This window comes from Ictalurus punctatus, chromosome 29, assembly GCF_001660625.3.
Source record: "Ictalurus punctatus breed USDA103 chromosome 29, Coco_2.0, whole genome shotgun sequence".
Lineage (NCBI taxonomy): Eukaryota > Metazoa > Chordata > Actinopteri > Siluriformes > Ictaluridae > Ictalurus > Ictalurus punctatus.
The window spans coordinates 6608393-6625739 of NC_030444.2; the positions used below are offsets into that span (position 1 = coordinate 6608393).

At 37.7% G+C, this 17347-nt stretch overlaps 2 protein-coding genes across 3 annotated transcripts in view; one reads left to right on the plus strand and one right to left on the minus strand.

Annotated features, from left to right (window-relative positions):
- Positions 1-1015: 1015 nt before the first annotated feature.
- degs1 (delta(4)-desaturase, sphingolipid 1) lies at positions 1016-11531 on the plus strand. 2 transcript variants are annotated; one of them, XM_053677746.1, is made up of 3 exons: positions 1016-1287; positions 5240-5982; positions 7521-9882. In XM_053677746.1, the coding sequence occupies exons 1-3, from the start codon at positions 1206-1208 to the stop codon at positions 7755-7757; spliced, it is 1062 nt and encodes a 353-aa protein (XP_053533721.1). In that variant the 5' UTR covers positions 1016-1205; the 3' UTR covers positions 7758-9882. The 2 variants fall into 2 exon arrangements, with proteins under 2 accessions (XP_053533721.1, XP_017317012.1); XM_017461523.3 differs by lacking the exon at positions 7521-9882 and adding an exon at positions 10319-11531 and having other exon boundaries at positions 1020-1287.
- A 1373-nt stretch (positions 11532-12904) lies between these two features.
- nvl (nuclear VCP like) overlaps positions 12905-17347 on the minus strand; it is a 42087-nt gene continuing 37644 nt past the window's right edge. Inside the window, exons 20-23 of the mRNA XM_017461522.3 lie at positions 17240-17316; positions 16765-16853; positions 14375-14472; positions 12905-13652 (exon numbers count right to left, since the gene is read on the minus strand). Coding sequence (XP_017317011.1) covers positions 13608-13652; positions 14375-14472; positions 16765-16853; positions 17240-17316 — 309 coding nt within the window. The 3' untranslated portion in view covers positions 12905-13607. The remainder of the gene's footprint in view (positions 13653-14374; positions 14473-16764; positions 16854-17239; positions 17317-17347) is intronic.

Consider the following 17347-nt stretch of genomic DNA (forward strand, 5'->3'; position numbering starts at 1 on the left):
TTGGGCTTTGTTCAAATTGTAAATTTGTATTTTGCTGAACAATCATCAAAGATACAAACGGTAAGTGCCCTGAAATAAGGTGCTCTTTTTTTACGACTTTTCCTGCATTTTACAAGTTGATACTTGAATGAAAGGACACAGCAAGGATTTACTTTGGTGAACGCTTCATATTAGACATCTGTCCAGGGCTGTTGTAACTGGGTTGAACCTGCATGTAGTGTGAGGGAAATTACTTATTTTTACTTTGTAATAAGTTTGTTCTTGTTCATGTTTATCTGAGGATAACGCCTAAGAACGCCATGTCATGTCACTGAGATCAGTACAGAATGTTTATCTGCTTACAGAGACACAAACATGTTCTTCTGTTCAAGGTTCGTCTGTCCAAGATCCTAAAACAAAGCCTGTTTGAACTGTCTCAAACTGCTTCTTATCAGTACACAGAATTAAGTCATGCTCTGCGTTTCATATATAGTAGTGGTTTAGTACAAGGGCTTCAGAGCGCTCTCATTATTCTATCCTGCTTTATTCTATTCTGTATTAACCATCTTTCTGTAATAAACCTTTTTACCTTCAGAGGACGAGTCTGTGAGTGTTGTCTAATTTCCATGACAGTGGCTTTATTTTTTCCCAGGTTTTTGTTGTTATGGCCACTACAAAAATCTTTGGACCTGGTCTTGTTTTCCTCCAGTACATCATTCCCTTCAAATGCTATTGAGCTTTAAATTATGGCTATTTTGTGTATGGGCCCATTCTGTAGTGAAATACATGGCAATATTTACATGTGATTTAATAGCTTATTTTAATAAATATTAAAAATCTAAGAGGTGTGCATTATAGATGACACCTACATGAACACTTTACAGTTGGTTATACGACTGTAAGTCATTCCCTTCAAATGCTATTGAAGTTAGAAACGTGTTTAACAATGTCGTATGTAACTTTAGAGACGGTCCCTTAATTTCCGCATATCCATTAATATCGAACGTCCAACGTCACACCAACTTTTGTTCCGCCCTAAAAGCAGAACCGCCCACAGGACGCAGCTCGACTCGGCCATTTCAGCCGGGGCACTAGGTGTTACTGGTCTTTATGAAGAAGGGGGGAAAAAAGTGGTAACTTCGGAATCGCCTACACAGGGACGTCTAATCTCCGGGAACAGCACCTAAAGCTCATAAATAACGCTCTTATAAAGCAGGCCGTGTAATATGGGGAACCGGGTGGCGCGTGAGGATTTCGAATGGGTTTATACCGACCAGCCACATGCCGACCGGAGAAAAGAGATTCTCGGTGAGCAGTTCACTTCTTTTCATTGATCTGATCGACTGATCGAGCTTTCTTACCAGGTTATAATGTAGCTTCACGCATTTGGGGGATTGTGTATTATCACTGCAGTCGTCGTGCAACTAGTTCCTGTGTAACATAGTTGAAGAATTAGCCACCGAATTAAACTTAAACTGTAGATAGTCTGTGTGTCGTAACCAGTTTGTTAGTTTGATCAGTGTTAGTAACTCAGTCTTGAGGCTTTAGAACACTAGTCTAAGCCCACTGGTCACAAGACATACCGTTATGTCAACACGAGTAGCTAAGATCGCTAATATGAACGCTAACGCCCTGAAAATGAAGAGCCACTTCCTATACGTTAGCAGAACACACTGCCACATTGGCTCAAAGATTAGTGAACATTAATATAACCTAGAACATAGTGCACATGTGGTGAAGTAGTTAGTTTAGCAAGAGTACGAATTGGCGCACGACCATTAGCAAGACTGGCATTTGTAGGCCTAGAAAATGTTTGTTTTTTTATGTTAACGGAAAAAAACCCAACAAGTTGTGGGTCGCACCGTGTTTTTTTATTTTTTATATTTCTTTCTTTCTTTCTTTCTTTCTTTATTTTAAACCCTAATTGTTGTGGGAACCCCAAATTTACCGTTGTTTGTCGTTTTTTCCTGATAATTGGATGATAATCCTGCTAGCTGTAGAAAACTTGGTAACCACCTAAATGTTAGTAACAAGTCAAACTTTTCTTTTCCTTGTGGTAGAAGAATATGATTGTTTCAGTGTTTGATAGCTTATTTTGTTCCCAAATAAATTTTCATTTTAGTAGTCAATGAGCTCATTTTATATATATATATATATAATCTCTCTCTCTCTCTCTCTCTCTCTCACACACACACAAAACAGGAGGACATGTTGGAGGGGCAGTCCTGTTCCCAGGGTCCTATATTCCCCAGTTTAATATTCTGTTAACACGCATTAAGTAAACTTTTCCAAAGGTTTTAGGTAGTCTGGACTCATTTCCCCAGGGCCCTATTAACTTTATTACCTTTTCAGTTTCAACATACATTAGTTTAAAATCAATCCTTCATCCGCACTTGAAATTTATTAAAATTAACTACGTTGCACATGCTGAACCCCCATTTTTATTGCTCAAAAATAGCTGTTAGTCTACATTCATTCAGTTCAAATCCATGCATGAGCAATAGTGAATAGTATACTCTAAACTGAAGAAATCCCATACTATAGCCTATAAAACACTGCAAATGGTCATAAAAGGAATAACATTAAGTATGAACATATCCCAGCTTTCACTTATACTGAAGCCAAACTCCAGCTTTAAATCACCATGTGTTCCTTATGTGTATAAATATTGGGAACATAGGACCCTGGGAACATGAGTACGCAATTTCGGCCAATTTGCAATACTTTACTGGGTCTGCCAGTTGATGACCGTCATGTCATCCTTTTATGTCTTTAGACATAAAAGGAGATGGTGTACAGTAAATGTTAGGATGATAATTAATTTACTAGCTAAAGTTTGCAGTGTGTTTGAATGCAGAAGCTTTGTAAATTTGCTTGTGGGATTTAAGACCATTTGAGGAGCATGTGAAGGCAGCATTATTGCATGGACACAAAGCTTAACTAGTTGGCTAATGCTTTTAAAGTCATCTCCAAAACCACAAAAATAGTTAAATGCAGTTACAGTGACAGTTATCTTTTTAATGACCTTTTATTTGTATTTACTTAACGTTTTGGCTGTAGCGTAAGTTGTAGGCAGTGTCACACATTAACACCTTCTATTTCTTTAAAATGACCACTAAATTGATGAATATTTTACATAAAGATGTTAGTCAAGTTCACCCATCTCATGTCCACCATGTGAGTTTGAGGGCAGATGTGGCTGGGCCAAAGTTCAGTAGCTAGGCATTTTACCCTGCAGCCAGCCAGTTGACCTGAAGGAAGGTGTAGTGTTATTGAGACCTATTCGATATCCAGTGTCTGGGCCTTGTGTCCTGATATAAAGTAGGAGCCTTTATCCCCGGCTTACATTATTTTGACATAATGTGCACTTATTGTGCAGTAATGGGCTATTTTGTTCTGCAACCACTGAGTGGACAAATGCTTGTACTTCCTGAATATTTCATACTTTTCATGTCATCAGGCCTTTGTGCAGTTTTAATCAAGCAGACACAGTGAAGGACTTGTTTTAAGTGAAAGGGGCAGTGCCTTTGTTCTTTACTAATGAGGCTGTCTTTGACCCTTTGTTGGGTTTTCAACTGCTCAGCTGCTGTATATGCTTGGATTGTACTATGCCTTTCTTATAAGTCAGTTTATGTAAATGTGCTGCCAAGTGAAATGCAAGTTGTTCACTGTCCAGCTATTAAGCTGTGAACAATGACCGAGGAGAAAACAAGAACTATTTAGTGCACAGATGAACAGATAAGCTTTAACTGCTTCAAACATTCAGTCCAATATTGTATATATGGCAGTGCATGCTCATAATGTTACACATCTGTTTGCTGCAGACAGTTTATTGTACAATTTACACCAAACTGAGTTCAGATTTTTTTTAAAAATGTGAAAGGAACTTCAAGAACTGCTGATTGTTCACAGGTGTGTGGAAACTTTGACCCAGGTTTTCAGTCAAGACTTGCCCCATACAAGTCAACTCCTTCTCATAGTTCTCAGAAACTCCTCTTTACAACAGATAATGCAGTGTGGTTCTATTTCTATGCGTAGACCTGCTTTAAGTGAATACCTTACTCATGTAACTATATTTGCTAAATTTATTTTAGAGTAGGAAATGGAAGCATATAACGTAAATTTCCACAAGCCACTGTTGGACATCCTTCAATTCAATTCAATTTTATTTGTATAGCGCTTTTTACAATAGACATTGTCTCAAAGCAGCTTTACAGAAATATCAACACGGTATACAGATATTAAAGGTGTGAATTTATCCCAACTGAGCAAGCCACTGAGTGGCGACGGTGGCAAGGAAAAACTCCCTAAGATGTTTTAAGAGGAAGAAACCTTGAGAGGAACCCGACTCAGAAGGGAACCCATCCTCATCTGGGTAACAACAGATATTGTGAAAAAGTTCATTATGGATTTATATGAAGTCTGTATGGTGTTAAGAGCAGCCGTAGTCCCAGCAGTCTGGAATTAAAGAAGATTTGAGCTCCATCCAGAGGCAGAAAGGATCTGGATCTCTAGTATCTCCATAAATTCGTGTGGGGCTCGGCGAAAGGAGAGAGGGAGAAAGTAGAACAGAATCTAGTCAGGGTAGGCTTGAGTAAACAAATACGTTTTAAGCTTAGACTTAAACACTGAGACTGTGTCTGAGTCCCGAACACTAATAGGAAGACTGTTCCATAACTGTGGGGCCCTATAAGAGAAAGCTCTTCCCCCTGCTGTAGCCTTCACTATTCGAGGTACCGTCAGATAGCCTGCATCTTTTGATCTAAGTAGGCGTGGCGGATCATATAAAACCAAAAGGTCGCTTAGATATTGTGGCGCGAGACCGTTTAGTGCTTTATAGGTTAATAAGAGTATTTTATAATTAATCCTTCAGTCATTGGGTAATTTAAATTAAAATGAAATCTAAGGCGATAAGCTTTTTTTTTTCTTTTTTCTTTTGTCTTTTCCTTTTTAATGTGTTGTTGAGTTCTGTGTGATGGAAATGATTAAACCTATAAATAAATTATAGGTACGTAACATGTTAAAGTGCCAATTATGTGTAAATCATTACTATTTAAACCCATAGGCCTTCAGAGTCTGCAAAAGATCTGATTAGATTACAGATAAAAGGCTTGCCCTGACTCTTAAAAAGCAGACTAATGAGTCGATTCTTGGTCTCAGTAAATCTCCGTATTTGAATGAATAGAAATTTCATTAGTTTTCTAGTGTGTATATACCAGTCTAAAGTCAAATCTCTGATGTCTTTTGTTTCTTTTGGTAGCCAAATATCCAGAGATAAAATCTCTCATGGGACCTGACCCGAGGCTAAAATGGATTGTCTGCATGATGGTAGCCATCCAGTTCCTGGCTTTTTACCTCATCAAGGATTTGGAATGGAAGTGGGTCCTGTTTTGGACTTATGCGTTCAGCAGTTGCATAAACCACTCCATGACTTTAGCCATCCATGAAATTTCCCACAACACAGCATTTGGCAACAATCGTGCGAAATGGAATCGCTGGTTCGCCATCTTTGCTAACCTGCCTATCGGTCTGCCATACTCTGCCTCCTTCAAGCGCTACCACCTTGACCACCACCGCTATTTGGGTGGGGATGGCGTGGACGTGGACATCCCAACCGATTTTGAGGGCTGGTTCTTCTGCACTCGCTTTCGCAAGTTTATTTGGATTATTCTTCAGCCGCTTTTCTATGCAATTCGGCCTCTGTGCATCAATCCAAAACCCATCAGTCAGTTGGAGTTAGCTAATGCGGCTGTCCAATTTACATTTAACATTCTTCTCTATTGGCTGTTGGGTGCCAAGCCTTTGTTTTACATGCTGGCTGGCTCGATGTTGGGAATGGGCCTCCATCCTATCTCTGGACACTTCATTGCTGAGCATTACATGTTCCTCAAGGGCCATGAGACTTATTCTTACTATGGATCACTGAATCTGCTCACTTTCAACGTAGGCTATCACAATGAGCACCATGATTTCCCCAGCATCCCTGGACGAAGGCTCCCTCTGGTAGGATAATCAGCTCCGAACCCTTCATTCCACATCTTACCTTTAAATGTTATTGCTTCTGAAATTAATATCTTTTGATCTTCACTAAAAAAAGTGGTTTTTGCTGTGTAGTCAATGAGTAAATTACAGGCCAAGTGCACAGTAAGGTGCTTTTAGCTAACATAGTTTGAGGTGAGTGTATTTTAGGGGAGTTTAGTCCACCTTTCTGAACCATTTTGAAACCTGTCATACCTTTTAACTCATGCATCAGTGCTTAACATTAATTTACATTTTCTGAATTAAGTTTTAAAGACACTGCATTGTCTAACCAGATCCCAAGGAAATGAATGATTTGCATTGTGGAAAACCTGAAGCATTCTTGATTTGAAAAATTAAGCCACTTTTGAGATGAGATGAACCTTTGATTCCCTGTAGGGCTGCAACTAACAATTATTTTCATAATTGATTTGTTGGCTGATTTATTTTTCGATTAATTCGATGGGGGGGGGGACTTTAGAAAGGTATGCGAAGAAAAGAATTTCACTGTGCTCTACTGTCTATGTGACCAATAAAAACTCATTATCATTAACGTTATCATTAAAATCCACAAACTGAGTATTAAAAATATAAACTTAAGACTAAACCTTTACACAACTGTTTGTCCTATTATATAAGACTGAAAAGAAGCCAATACACACCAGAATATATATTAATTTAGGGCCATAGTTTAATTCCGTGCTCACTTTGCATCTATAAAAAGTGTGTGTGTGTGTATATATTACATTACATTAAAAATATAGGGATGTCATGATACCAAAAATCAAGTAGTCGGTACCGATACAACCAAAAGTACTCAATACCGCGGTGTGGTATAAAATTTAAATAATAAAATTAAAATCTCTCCTGGAGGACATGCTCTTCTCGTTGATACTGGCAGAGAGAGAAGGGGGTGGGAATAGTTTAGTCATCAAACACTCTGACCATGACTAATAGAACAGTGGAGGCTACAAGTGCTAAGGTACACACTAAACATACACACATACTTATACTCTGAATGCAAGCATTAGTTTAAATTCACTGATATGGTGGCAGGCCAAAAAGATTTATTAAAAGCATTAACATTTGAATAATTATTAGTGACATTAGGCTACATTTTGCTGACCGGACACGGGCTGAATGGCGATGCATGGTGGACCATTAGGAGGTAGTTTGTAACATTGCAATGTGTTAGTGTCGTTAGCAAATAACTGGCTATCCCAAACATTACATGGAGCATAACGTTAGCTGGTTTCATGGCCACAATGGCAGCTGCCTCAAACAAACATAATATAGGGCCCGTCTTTCAGGTGCTTCGCCAAATTCCAGGTGTTTCCTCGCTTTGTTTGAAATGAACGATAGCATCAGTTGCACACCTGCTTCAGAGCATCAATTATATATTTGTTGTCATCCGCCTCGAATGCGAAGTATTTCCATATTTGACTCTTACCACCTTTCCTCTCAACGAGTCGGGGTGGAGCTAAACTTTACCGCCAACTGTAGTTTTTCCTGTGTGCTTGTAGGCCGCCTTCATCTTCTTCTTCACCACCAGCACCACTTGTGGATCAACTAAAACACTTGCGCATATTTGCTGTCCCCTTCAGTTCCAGAAGAATTGCAACCTTGGTACATACGGTACCCACGCTACTGCAGAAAAACAAGTACCATCACGTTTTAAGAATGTTTGTACCGAAGTATTGGTTCTCTTGACATCCCTAGTATTTATGTATCTCTTTTTACGGATGCACAAAAAGTACTGAATGAATTCTACAGTCCTAGCAACATATTCATACACTAGATTAGCATCATCTCAAATGGAGTACAAGCATTATTTATTTATTTTTATTCTTTTTTTCTTTTCTTTTTTTTTTTTACAAAATGGAACTATAAGCTGCTTCCTAGTCGATGGCATGTGACCTCAAATGCACGTAATGCAAAGCTGCTAGTTTTAGCCTAATACCCAGTCAATGAAAATGAGTTTCTTCAATTTACTGTTTGTCAACGTTAACTTTTATGGCCAACAGTCACCATCAGACAGAGGCCAAATCGTTAAGTGACTGCGGGAAAAAAAGTGTGCTACCATTTTATATTGAACACCATGTTAAAGATTATAACCTGTAAACTTGTTTAGCACAGAAGCATGACAGTGAAGCATGAACACATTTGTCATTTTATTCTGCATTTGCATGTCTGCATTACAAAATCTGTTTATTTTATTTATATATATACACACTATCTCAAAAAGTGTACACCCCTCACATTTTTGTAAATATTTGATTATATCTTTTCATGCGACAACACTGGAGAAATGACACTTTGCTACAATGTAAAGTAGTGAGTGTACAGCTTGTGTAACAGTGTAAATTTGCGGTCCCCTCAAAATAACTCAACACACAGCCATTAATGTCTAAACCGCTAGCAACAAAAGTGAGTGAATGACACAGGAAAAAGTATTGAACATGCTAAGTTCTCCAAGGCAAGCTAAGACAAGGAACCAGCTGAAATCCGTAAGTAATTACACCCCCTATCTGTGCAAAATATCAGCTGGGTTAGTAAATTGATGCTCTATAAAAAGGCTTTTCGTTACCGTGGTGTCACACAAGAAACATCTCATGACTGGTAAAAGCAAAGAGCTCTCCCAAGACCTTCGCAACCTTATTGTTGCAAAACTTATTGATGGAATTGGATACAGACATACTTCAATACTTCTGAATCCTTCAGTACGCACCATTGGGGCCATTATCCTCAAGTGGAAGCAACATCACTAATTTCTGACCAGGGAGTCAAGGACCACTTTGAAAGAGCTCCAGAAACACTTGGAGGCAGCAGGTGACATCGTTACAGAGAAAACAATAGGCAATGCACTCCACCACCATGACCTCTATGCATGACCCAACAATCCATTACTAAAGAACAGGCATATCGAAGATTGTTTAAATTTTGCTACCACTCATTTGGACAAGCCTATGGAATACTGTAAGAGTGTAGTCTTTTCAGATGAGGGCAAAATTGAACTTTTTTGGCTGTCATACTACACGCTATGTTTGGAGAAGAAATGGAAAGAGAAAACACTGTGTAAACAGTGAAGTCTGGAGGTGGAAGCATCATTCTGTGGGGCTGTTTATCATCGCATGGTACTGGCAGACTTCATATAATTGAAGGAACGACGAATGGAGCCCTTTACCGGGAGATTCTTGAGAAAAATCTGCTGCCATCCACGAGGATGAGACGTGGGTGGACCTTCCAATAGGATAATGATCCAAAGCATACAGCAAAGGAAACTCTCAATTGGTTTCAGAGAAAAAAATCAAGGTGTTAGAATGGCCCAGTCAATCAAATGACTTGAATCCAATTGGACAAGATTTAAAGACAATATGTTTAGAGGAATGGGCCAAAAATCATACATGAATACTGCGGCCCATTAATTTCTTCATACAGGAAGCATCATGAAGCTTTCATTACAAACAAAGGCTTCTCCACCAAGTATTAAATAAATTTCAGTTAGCATGTTCAATAATTTTTTCCTGTGTCATTCTGCTTTATTATAGAACTTATATTTATGGACTTTAATGTTGTTATTTACTTATATTTGAGGATTTCTTGAGTTAATACTGATGTCTGGTGAAAATTTAATGTGAATAGCCTCATTGGAAAAATATTTACTGAAAAAAATGTTGCCGCATTCAATACTTATTTCCCCCACTGTGTGTGTGTGTGTGTGTGTGTGTGTGTGTGTGTGTGTGTGTGTGTGTGTGTGTGTGTGTGTGTGTGTGTGTGTCTTCAGCCCAAAACCTCATAACAGCTGTTAATGTGAAGTTTTAATCTGACATTTATATTTGTGACTCAGTTTGTGTATTTTATTTAAAATAAATAAAGAAAATGGTATTGAAAGTTTGTTGTCCCCCCCCCCCCCCCCCCCCCCCACCAGCCGATTAATCGGGGGGAAAAAATTTAATCATCCAATTAACTGATTATGAAAATAATAGTTAGTTGCAGCCCTAATTTACCTAATTTAGAAGCTACAATCATTGTCTTTAGACTGAGCTCATACTTTAGCTACTATAAGTTGGGCAGAAAGTACTAGTGACCCTTATGTTAACAGATTCAATAGGAGGAAGACTATCATGCAAGTGACAGCAAAGTGCCTTGATCTTCCTCAGGAGATGACAGAAGTAACAGAAAATGTTCAGTGAAACACCACTGTATAACCATTACTTCAAATAAGGATTGTTGTAAAAACAACAAACAATCTTTTTTGATGATTTTGACAGTGTGTATGATTTATATACATAATTTCTGAAAAATTCATTTTTGTCAACAGGTGAAGAAAATAGCAGCAGAGTATTATGATGATCTCCCATGTTACACATCATGGTTGAAAGTCCTCTATGATTTCATCATGGATGACAAGCTGAGTCCATACTCGCGTGTGAAGAGGAAGCTGAAGGGAGACCTGAAGTTGGAGTGAATAGATTTTCGTTGACCAAAAATGATTGCTCAGCCTCAGATGTACACACTCCACCTACTAACCCCTTTCATAACCCCGTTCGGGACGTGTGTGTGTGTGTGTGTGTGTGTGTGTGTAATTGAAAGAATGGTAATTTTATTTGAATCATTTCAAACAGTGTCTTCAAAGTCTGTTGGTGAAAATGGAATCATTCCTCCATCCTTGGGTTTTCACACACTGCAGCTTTGTTGAGTACACAACTACTGTTTGTCTAGGGATTTTCTGTCACTGCACATTTTAATTTTTGTGTGATCTTTTCTTCTTCTTCATTTTTTAAAAATAGTTTCCCTAAAATTCAAACCTTAATATGCCTAATGTACTTCTAACGTCTAAGCACCTAGTCCAAAAGAAAGCTGATCAGAAAGAGCACCTAAATGTAGTTTGAATACATCTGTTGCAAGCTGACTCACCTTGACGCAACAGTCTGCTTTCTACCAGCAAGTGACTGTGTCCTGCCTTCAGTGCTCACCACTGGCTGTGGTTTTTAATGGGCCTTTTTTTTTTTTTGTCAGTATAACTAACATGGAGTGTGCACTCAAGGTGGGGACCTGAATAAGTACTCTCTGACTGATAACTTATCCTGCGTATTTATTCTTAGATATAGCCAGAGCATTTGGAGATCTGGTGACCTTGCTTGCAGAATAACGTGTTTCCATGCTGATCCAGCAACAAATTTTAAAGCCTGTGTGGTGATGTGTAAATTATTTGTAATGTTGGGCTTAAAGACATTTAATGGGTTGGAGAAATGTTACTTCTCAGTGATCCTGTAGCCGTCCCACACTTTGAAGCTGAAGCTGACTAATACAAAACTTTAATCAAACATAACTGTTTACTAGTAAAATGTTTTGCTATTTCATAGGAATTTTTTTTATTTTATTTTATTTTTTTTTTTACATGTCTTCAATACTAGTGGGAGTGTCAATACATTAAGAAACAAAATGGCTTCTAGATTTAGGATTGTGCCTTTTGGTGATTAAGTCACTGATATTACATATAATATTGCATATTAAAGAATTCTCAAATCTGATTGATCAGAAGGTGTTCATTTTCTATAATAGCAACTCTGATGGGAGTTCTGGCTAGGGCTGGGAGCTTGAGGACATTTCTGCAATACACGATACGCATCGCAATATACAAGTTAGCTAACAAAACAGTAGCAAAATAAACAAAACCATTAAACGGAGTTTGACAATACTTTTCTTTAATGCACTCAAAGACTAGATCAAGTTTAAAAACATTACATCAAATCAATGGCATCCATTCAGTACCATTTGTTTATTTATCAAACCAACCAAACCAACTATCTCTCAGATATGTCATTTATCACGATATTGATAAATGTCAATACATTGTGCAGCCCTAGTTTGGCTGTAATTCATATGACATGTTTAATGTGGATGTGCTAATGCATCATTGTTTCCATAGTAACAGCTCATTCACAAAGACTTGTATGTCAGATGCGATTGCCTGTTATTTAGAAAAAAATACAATAATCATTGATGTCGTTGACTTTCTGAGAGCGCGCGAGCAAGAAAATGGGCAACATTTGTTTGTAGCTTCTATAAGGCAAGTGATAACAGGTACTGCCTTTTGTCTCCCAGATGATGCATAACGTTAAATGTAATAATGAACGTTGACATACCACAGCATGGCTGAATCTGAAATCTGATTGGTCAGAAGGTATACATTATTTTCATGTAACAGCATGGCTTGAAGTAGTTCAGAGTGTAACGTGCATGTTAGGTTATTATTAATGCACTTGTTCTAATTATTTCTATAGTCACAGCTCATACACAGGGACTTGTACGGCAGACACTCGACATACTCTAAGACTAATTATAGGGATTTTAAGAATGTGTTATTGTTTGTCAGAGTAAAGCATATCATCGATGATGTGATGTTTTTGTTAGGTGCCATTTATTTATGGAAGAAGCCTTGTTTGTAGGTGCTTTGTGACAAAGTTCCCAGCACAGGAAAGTGTTAAGGACAGAGGAGTTTAAACTTTCCGATTTCTTGGTAAAATGACAGGCTGTGGGGTGTGTGAGAGAGGGAGACAGAGCTAGAGATGCTGGTGAGGGAATGACTTGTAGCTATAACACAAGTGAGACTAGAGTGCTGTGTGTCGTTCTCTAAGAAATGAAACATTGTAATCAAAATGTTTAATCAAACAAATCACAGATGACACAAACCAATTTTTGTTTAATAGTTTGTTTAAATGTGTACATTCCTGTTAAAGGTGTTTTTGGTAACACTTCTTTTTCATCTTCATCTGATGAGCTTTCAAATTTGAAGTCAAAAGTTATGGTTGAAAATCTTTTGCTATGTCCGCTGATGATGTCGCTAATATTAACCATTTCAAACTAAGAAGTGGAAATTTACATGGTGAGCAGAATGATAGACCCAGTGAAACATCCCTGTGCTCAACCCTGTGCAGTTGGAAATATAGGAACTCTTGGAATGGAACTAACTGTTGTATAACTAACTATATCAAACATCTTGAAAGTTCATGCTTCTTTCTTTAAACTCTCCTGACCTTTATTCTCTATGGTTCCCTGAAGTATCCAGGACTACATTTCAGAGGTGCTTTTTCAGTCAAATACATCAAAAAGATTAAACTAAAGGTGCCTCAAAAGACTGGTCTCTGACTGCAATGAAAATTTTGCTGGAGATATTTCCTGTATCAGTATTAGAACTAGCAAGGGTCAGAATCCATGCTGAAAAAGACTGTCATTTAAATCTCTGTTTGGGCTGATAACATTATGGCCATGTTTAATTCCATTCCTGTTCTGTCTTTATGCTTTGCTGCATTTCTGTGCATTTATTAAACCAGTTAAAAAAACCTCAATGTTGTCCTTCATGCCATTTAATAATCTTGGAGGTAAATAATTACTGGGGTTTCTCAGTGTAGAATACATGTATTCACAGAACATCAAAAAGTGTTATTGTGGCACTTACTTTTTATTTCAACATGGCCCTCATGGAATTGAGGTCATTGGAATAATATTTCAATGTTATACAGCAATCAAAACAAAAACGTTGAGAAAAGATAGTAACCACCAAAGCAAACTCCATCAGCTTGACTGTCATACATCAGCAATTTGGCCTATCTGGTGAGAGATTCTCGCAGTTTCTCATACATGAGCTGGTCCTGTATGTAATAAAGCAGAAATGAAACAAACACTTAAACTTCTGGCTTTTAAAAGTGTTTGAAAGCCATGTAATAAATGGAAGATAACAGCTGGTGCTTCAGTGGCACCATATGCCCAGAAGGTGACTAATTGATATTTGCTTTTCTAGCAGAGGATTGAGAAATTATGCAATGCCTGCAATTATCTTCATCTGCTGTGCAAATTCCACAAAGCACATGGCTGGTTTTTGCTACAACCACAAACAAGCAGAGTTGATTTTGTTCCACCAAAGCAAATAGTATATGAATAGCAGCTATGTAAAAAAACAATGTGTGCAGTGTGGGAAATTTGTCTATAAGAGAGAAAGTCTTAGCAATCTATGCTAACTGGACAAACTGGTTCACTGAGCACTTGACAAGCAACATGTTTGAAAATAGCTCCAGGAGTACACTTCACATGCAACTGGTTACATCCCACAAGGCCATGAATTTTGGGATTGATTAGCTCTTCTGACCTGATGGTGGATAACCATGCCTAGCAGACTAAAATGCAGACAAAGCATACAAGCTGCCCTAAGTATGCACACCCCCCGTCACTTTTTTAGTACATGAAAAGTAGAAAAGGAGAATACAGAATTAATTCTCAAAGCTGTCATGAAAGTAGTATGTTATTCAATGATCAGATTTTCTGTAGGATTTTCAATAGTGCTCTAACTCTCTTGTATTGTGTTACGTGCGCTCACCTTTTTGGACACGGACGGCCGCACCTTCTTCAAAGCCTCTTCAAAATTCTGCCTGCTTACCCGTATGCCTTTAACAGAGCTGGAGGAGAATGTGTGCCCTGTGTCAAAGAAATATTACCAAAAAGTGAACCACATGCACCTGAGGACCAAATTATGTTGCCATATGACAATCCTAATGCATTTTGCATGCGTGTGTCAACCACTTTTTAAAAACTTTTATTAGCACTACCTACATTTGTAACTGTATATAATGCAGAATTGGATAAATCAGTAGCAGTGGTGCTCAGGAAAGATGGATTTTGTGTACGGACTATTCATTTAATATTTGTTGTTGCCCAGCAGACAAATGTGTCCAAGAATCAGAAAAAGAAAATAAATTTTTGCAAAACAAAAGTTTTAATTTGGTATGTAACGTTGTGGTTTGACACGCCTCCATGCTCTAACTATTAGGGATGGACAATATGAGAAATGTAACCACAGGACAAATCTCAAAGTCATTTCTACAAATGCCTAAATCAGGGCCTAAAAATAACGTCTATAAAGAAATAACATCAGGTAACAAAATACAACAGATTTCAACATGTCATTTTCCCCCAAAAAATAAACCAACATTCAGAAACCAGCTATGTAAAAATAAGTACACCATTCCTATTTCCACAATTATTAAGAGAATATTTAGCAGTATTTAGGTGTTACTATCGAAATGCACAAAATGAGTTACTCATCAAGAAGTGTGACTATCTCTATAAAAGAAGAACTTTTAGCACACCTTGTGTGGACAACCTTGAGATGTCCAGTGATCTGAAGCAATGATGTAAAGAGTGAGCGACTATGACTCAGGTGGTAGAGCGGGTTGTCCACTAATCGTAGGGTTGGCGGTTCAATACCCGGCCCACATGACTACACATGTCTAAGTGTCCTTGGGCAAGACACTGAACCCCAAGTTGCTGCCGATGGCAAGCTAGCACCTTGCATGGCAGTATAAACAGAATCAATGTAAAGCACTTTGTTTAATGTCTAAGGTTAAAAAAAGTGCTATATAAGTGCAGCCCATTTACCAAGATTTCTCCAAAATGATGCGAGACTGAAACTCCTATAGAAAATGTTTACTACTGCTATTATTGTTGCTAAAGGTGGTTCTACATGTTACTGAATAATGGGGTGCACTTATTTTTTCCCCCCACCTGGTTTCTGAATATTGATTTACTTTACGGGATAAAATTACATGCACTACAAAATGAATAAAGTTTTTTTTTTTTTTTTTTTTGTCACCTGAGCTTTTTTACCCATTTGTTTATAGAAGTTGGTGAGGACCACACAATTGATAAATCACAGAAATCAAAGAACACACCCTGGTGAGTAAAATCATAGAATTGAAGGAGGGTATACTTATTTTTCACAATATCCACAATACCCTAGAAAAGCGTATTGTGTTGGTGTTTATTATAATATTAAAATATCATTATATCAAAAATTTGATATAGGTTCTAAGGCTTTAAAACCTTTATCACATGCTTCCAAATTCCACCTCCTTCTGCACTGCAAAACAAACACCAGCTGGAATGCATTATGGTTAACAAGTCATTTTTTTTGGTAGGATTATTTAACAGGCACAGATGACCTTTACAAATATCACGAACACTCACCATGTGTGTGGAAACACTGACAAAACAGAGCAACATAAAGTGTAATACAAAGTAGTCATAAAACTCTCCTACATCCTATCAGTGGTTAATGTCTCAAGAGAAAGATACAGTCATCACTACTTTTAGCTTTCAATATTAAAAAGCTGTCTTCTAAAGACTGACTGCCAAATCTGGTGCCTTTCTTATAGTTCAAGGGAATGCATTCTTCTTCCATAAGGAAACATCATGCAAACCTTTGTTTTTGATTTAGTGACCGTATTTTGCATAGGTCAACTGGAAACCGGGCATATAGCTGGAACCGGAGATACAGTGGGGAAAATGAGTACTGAATGCGTCAACATTTTTTTTCAGTAAATATATTTCCTATGAGGCTATTCATAATATTAAGTGTAATTTCCTTTAATAAAAATTGGGTAGTCTACCACCAAAGGTGCCACGTACTAAGTTGTTTAACACATCTAGATGTGAAGAAGGTGAACTTCTGATCTATTGTCTCATATTCATCTTTTGATCTCAAATCCAGATGTATTCAATGTATAGCAAAAACAAAATAATTGGCCTTGTTGTTCCAATACTTTCTGTGGGGATGGCATATTGATCAAATAATACAATTGTAAACCACAGAAGCGAGTTTTGAAAATCAGTGAAATATAAAAAATAAAAAATGTCTAGTTGTGGGGCATGTTCCTTATTTTACTCAATTAAGGTGGCAACCGTAATCATGTGGCATGCTGGTGTGTTTACCTGTGTGGGCAAGAGCTGTTTGAGAGTAGAGGTGGGCTCTTAAAGCATTAACGCAAGCCTCTCTAACTAGTGCAGACAAGTCTGCCCCACTATACACACACACACACACACACACACACACACACACACACACACACACACACACACAGAGAGAGAGAGAGGGAGACAGACAGTATAATGCAAATAAAATAACACCATAATACCAATGTATTGCATCAGCAAATGCCAGCAAATCAATCTCAGCAAATCAACCTCAATAAAACAATTAGTTATAATCTTTAACTTTAAAATAGAATAACTGCAATAAAAACACCTAACATGCAAATAAAGTTCCCTGTTATGCAGGAGCATGAAACATTTTACATTCAGAACATGTAGTACAATAGTATTTGAAGTAAAAAAGAGAATGGATAAGGTAATTTATTATATACTTTTTTCTATCACAGATTTAGCCTTATTCTTTTGCTATACTCACGTGAAACAGTCACACCGTTTGTCATGGGCAATTTCCTCTAAGTTCACATCTAACTCCAGACAAGGCTTAGTTCCTCCCTGTGGCAATTTCACAGATTATTTACAATTT

Excerpts from the sequence above, each read along its gene's own strand:
- degs1 (XM_053677746.1), top strand. The coding sequence starts at position 1,206 with ATGGGGAACCGGGTGGCGCGTGAGGATTTCGAATGGGTTTATACCGAC. Across the intron at positions 1,288-5,239 it reads CCGGAGAAAAGAGATTCTCG|CCAAATATCCAGAGATAAAA; the intron begins GTGAGCAGTTCA and ends TTCTTTTGGTAG. Across the intron at positions 5,983-7,520 it reads CTGGACGAAGGCTCCCTCTG|GCCGCCTTCATCTTCTTCTT; the intron begins GTAGGATAATCA and ends GTGTGCTTGTAG.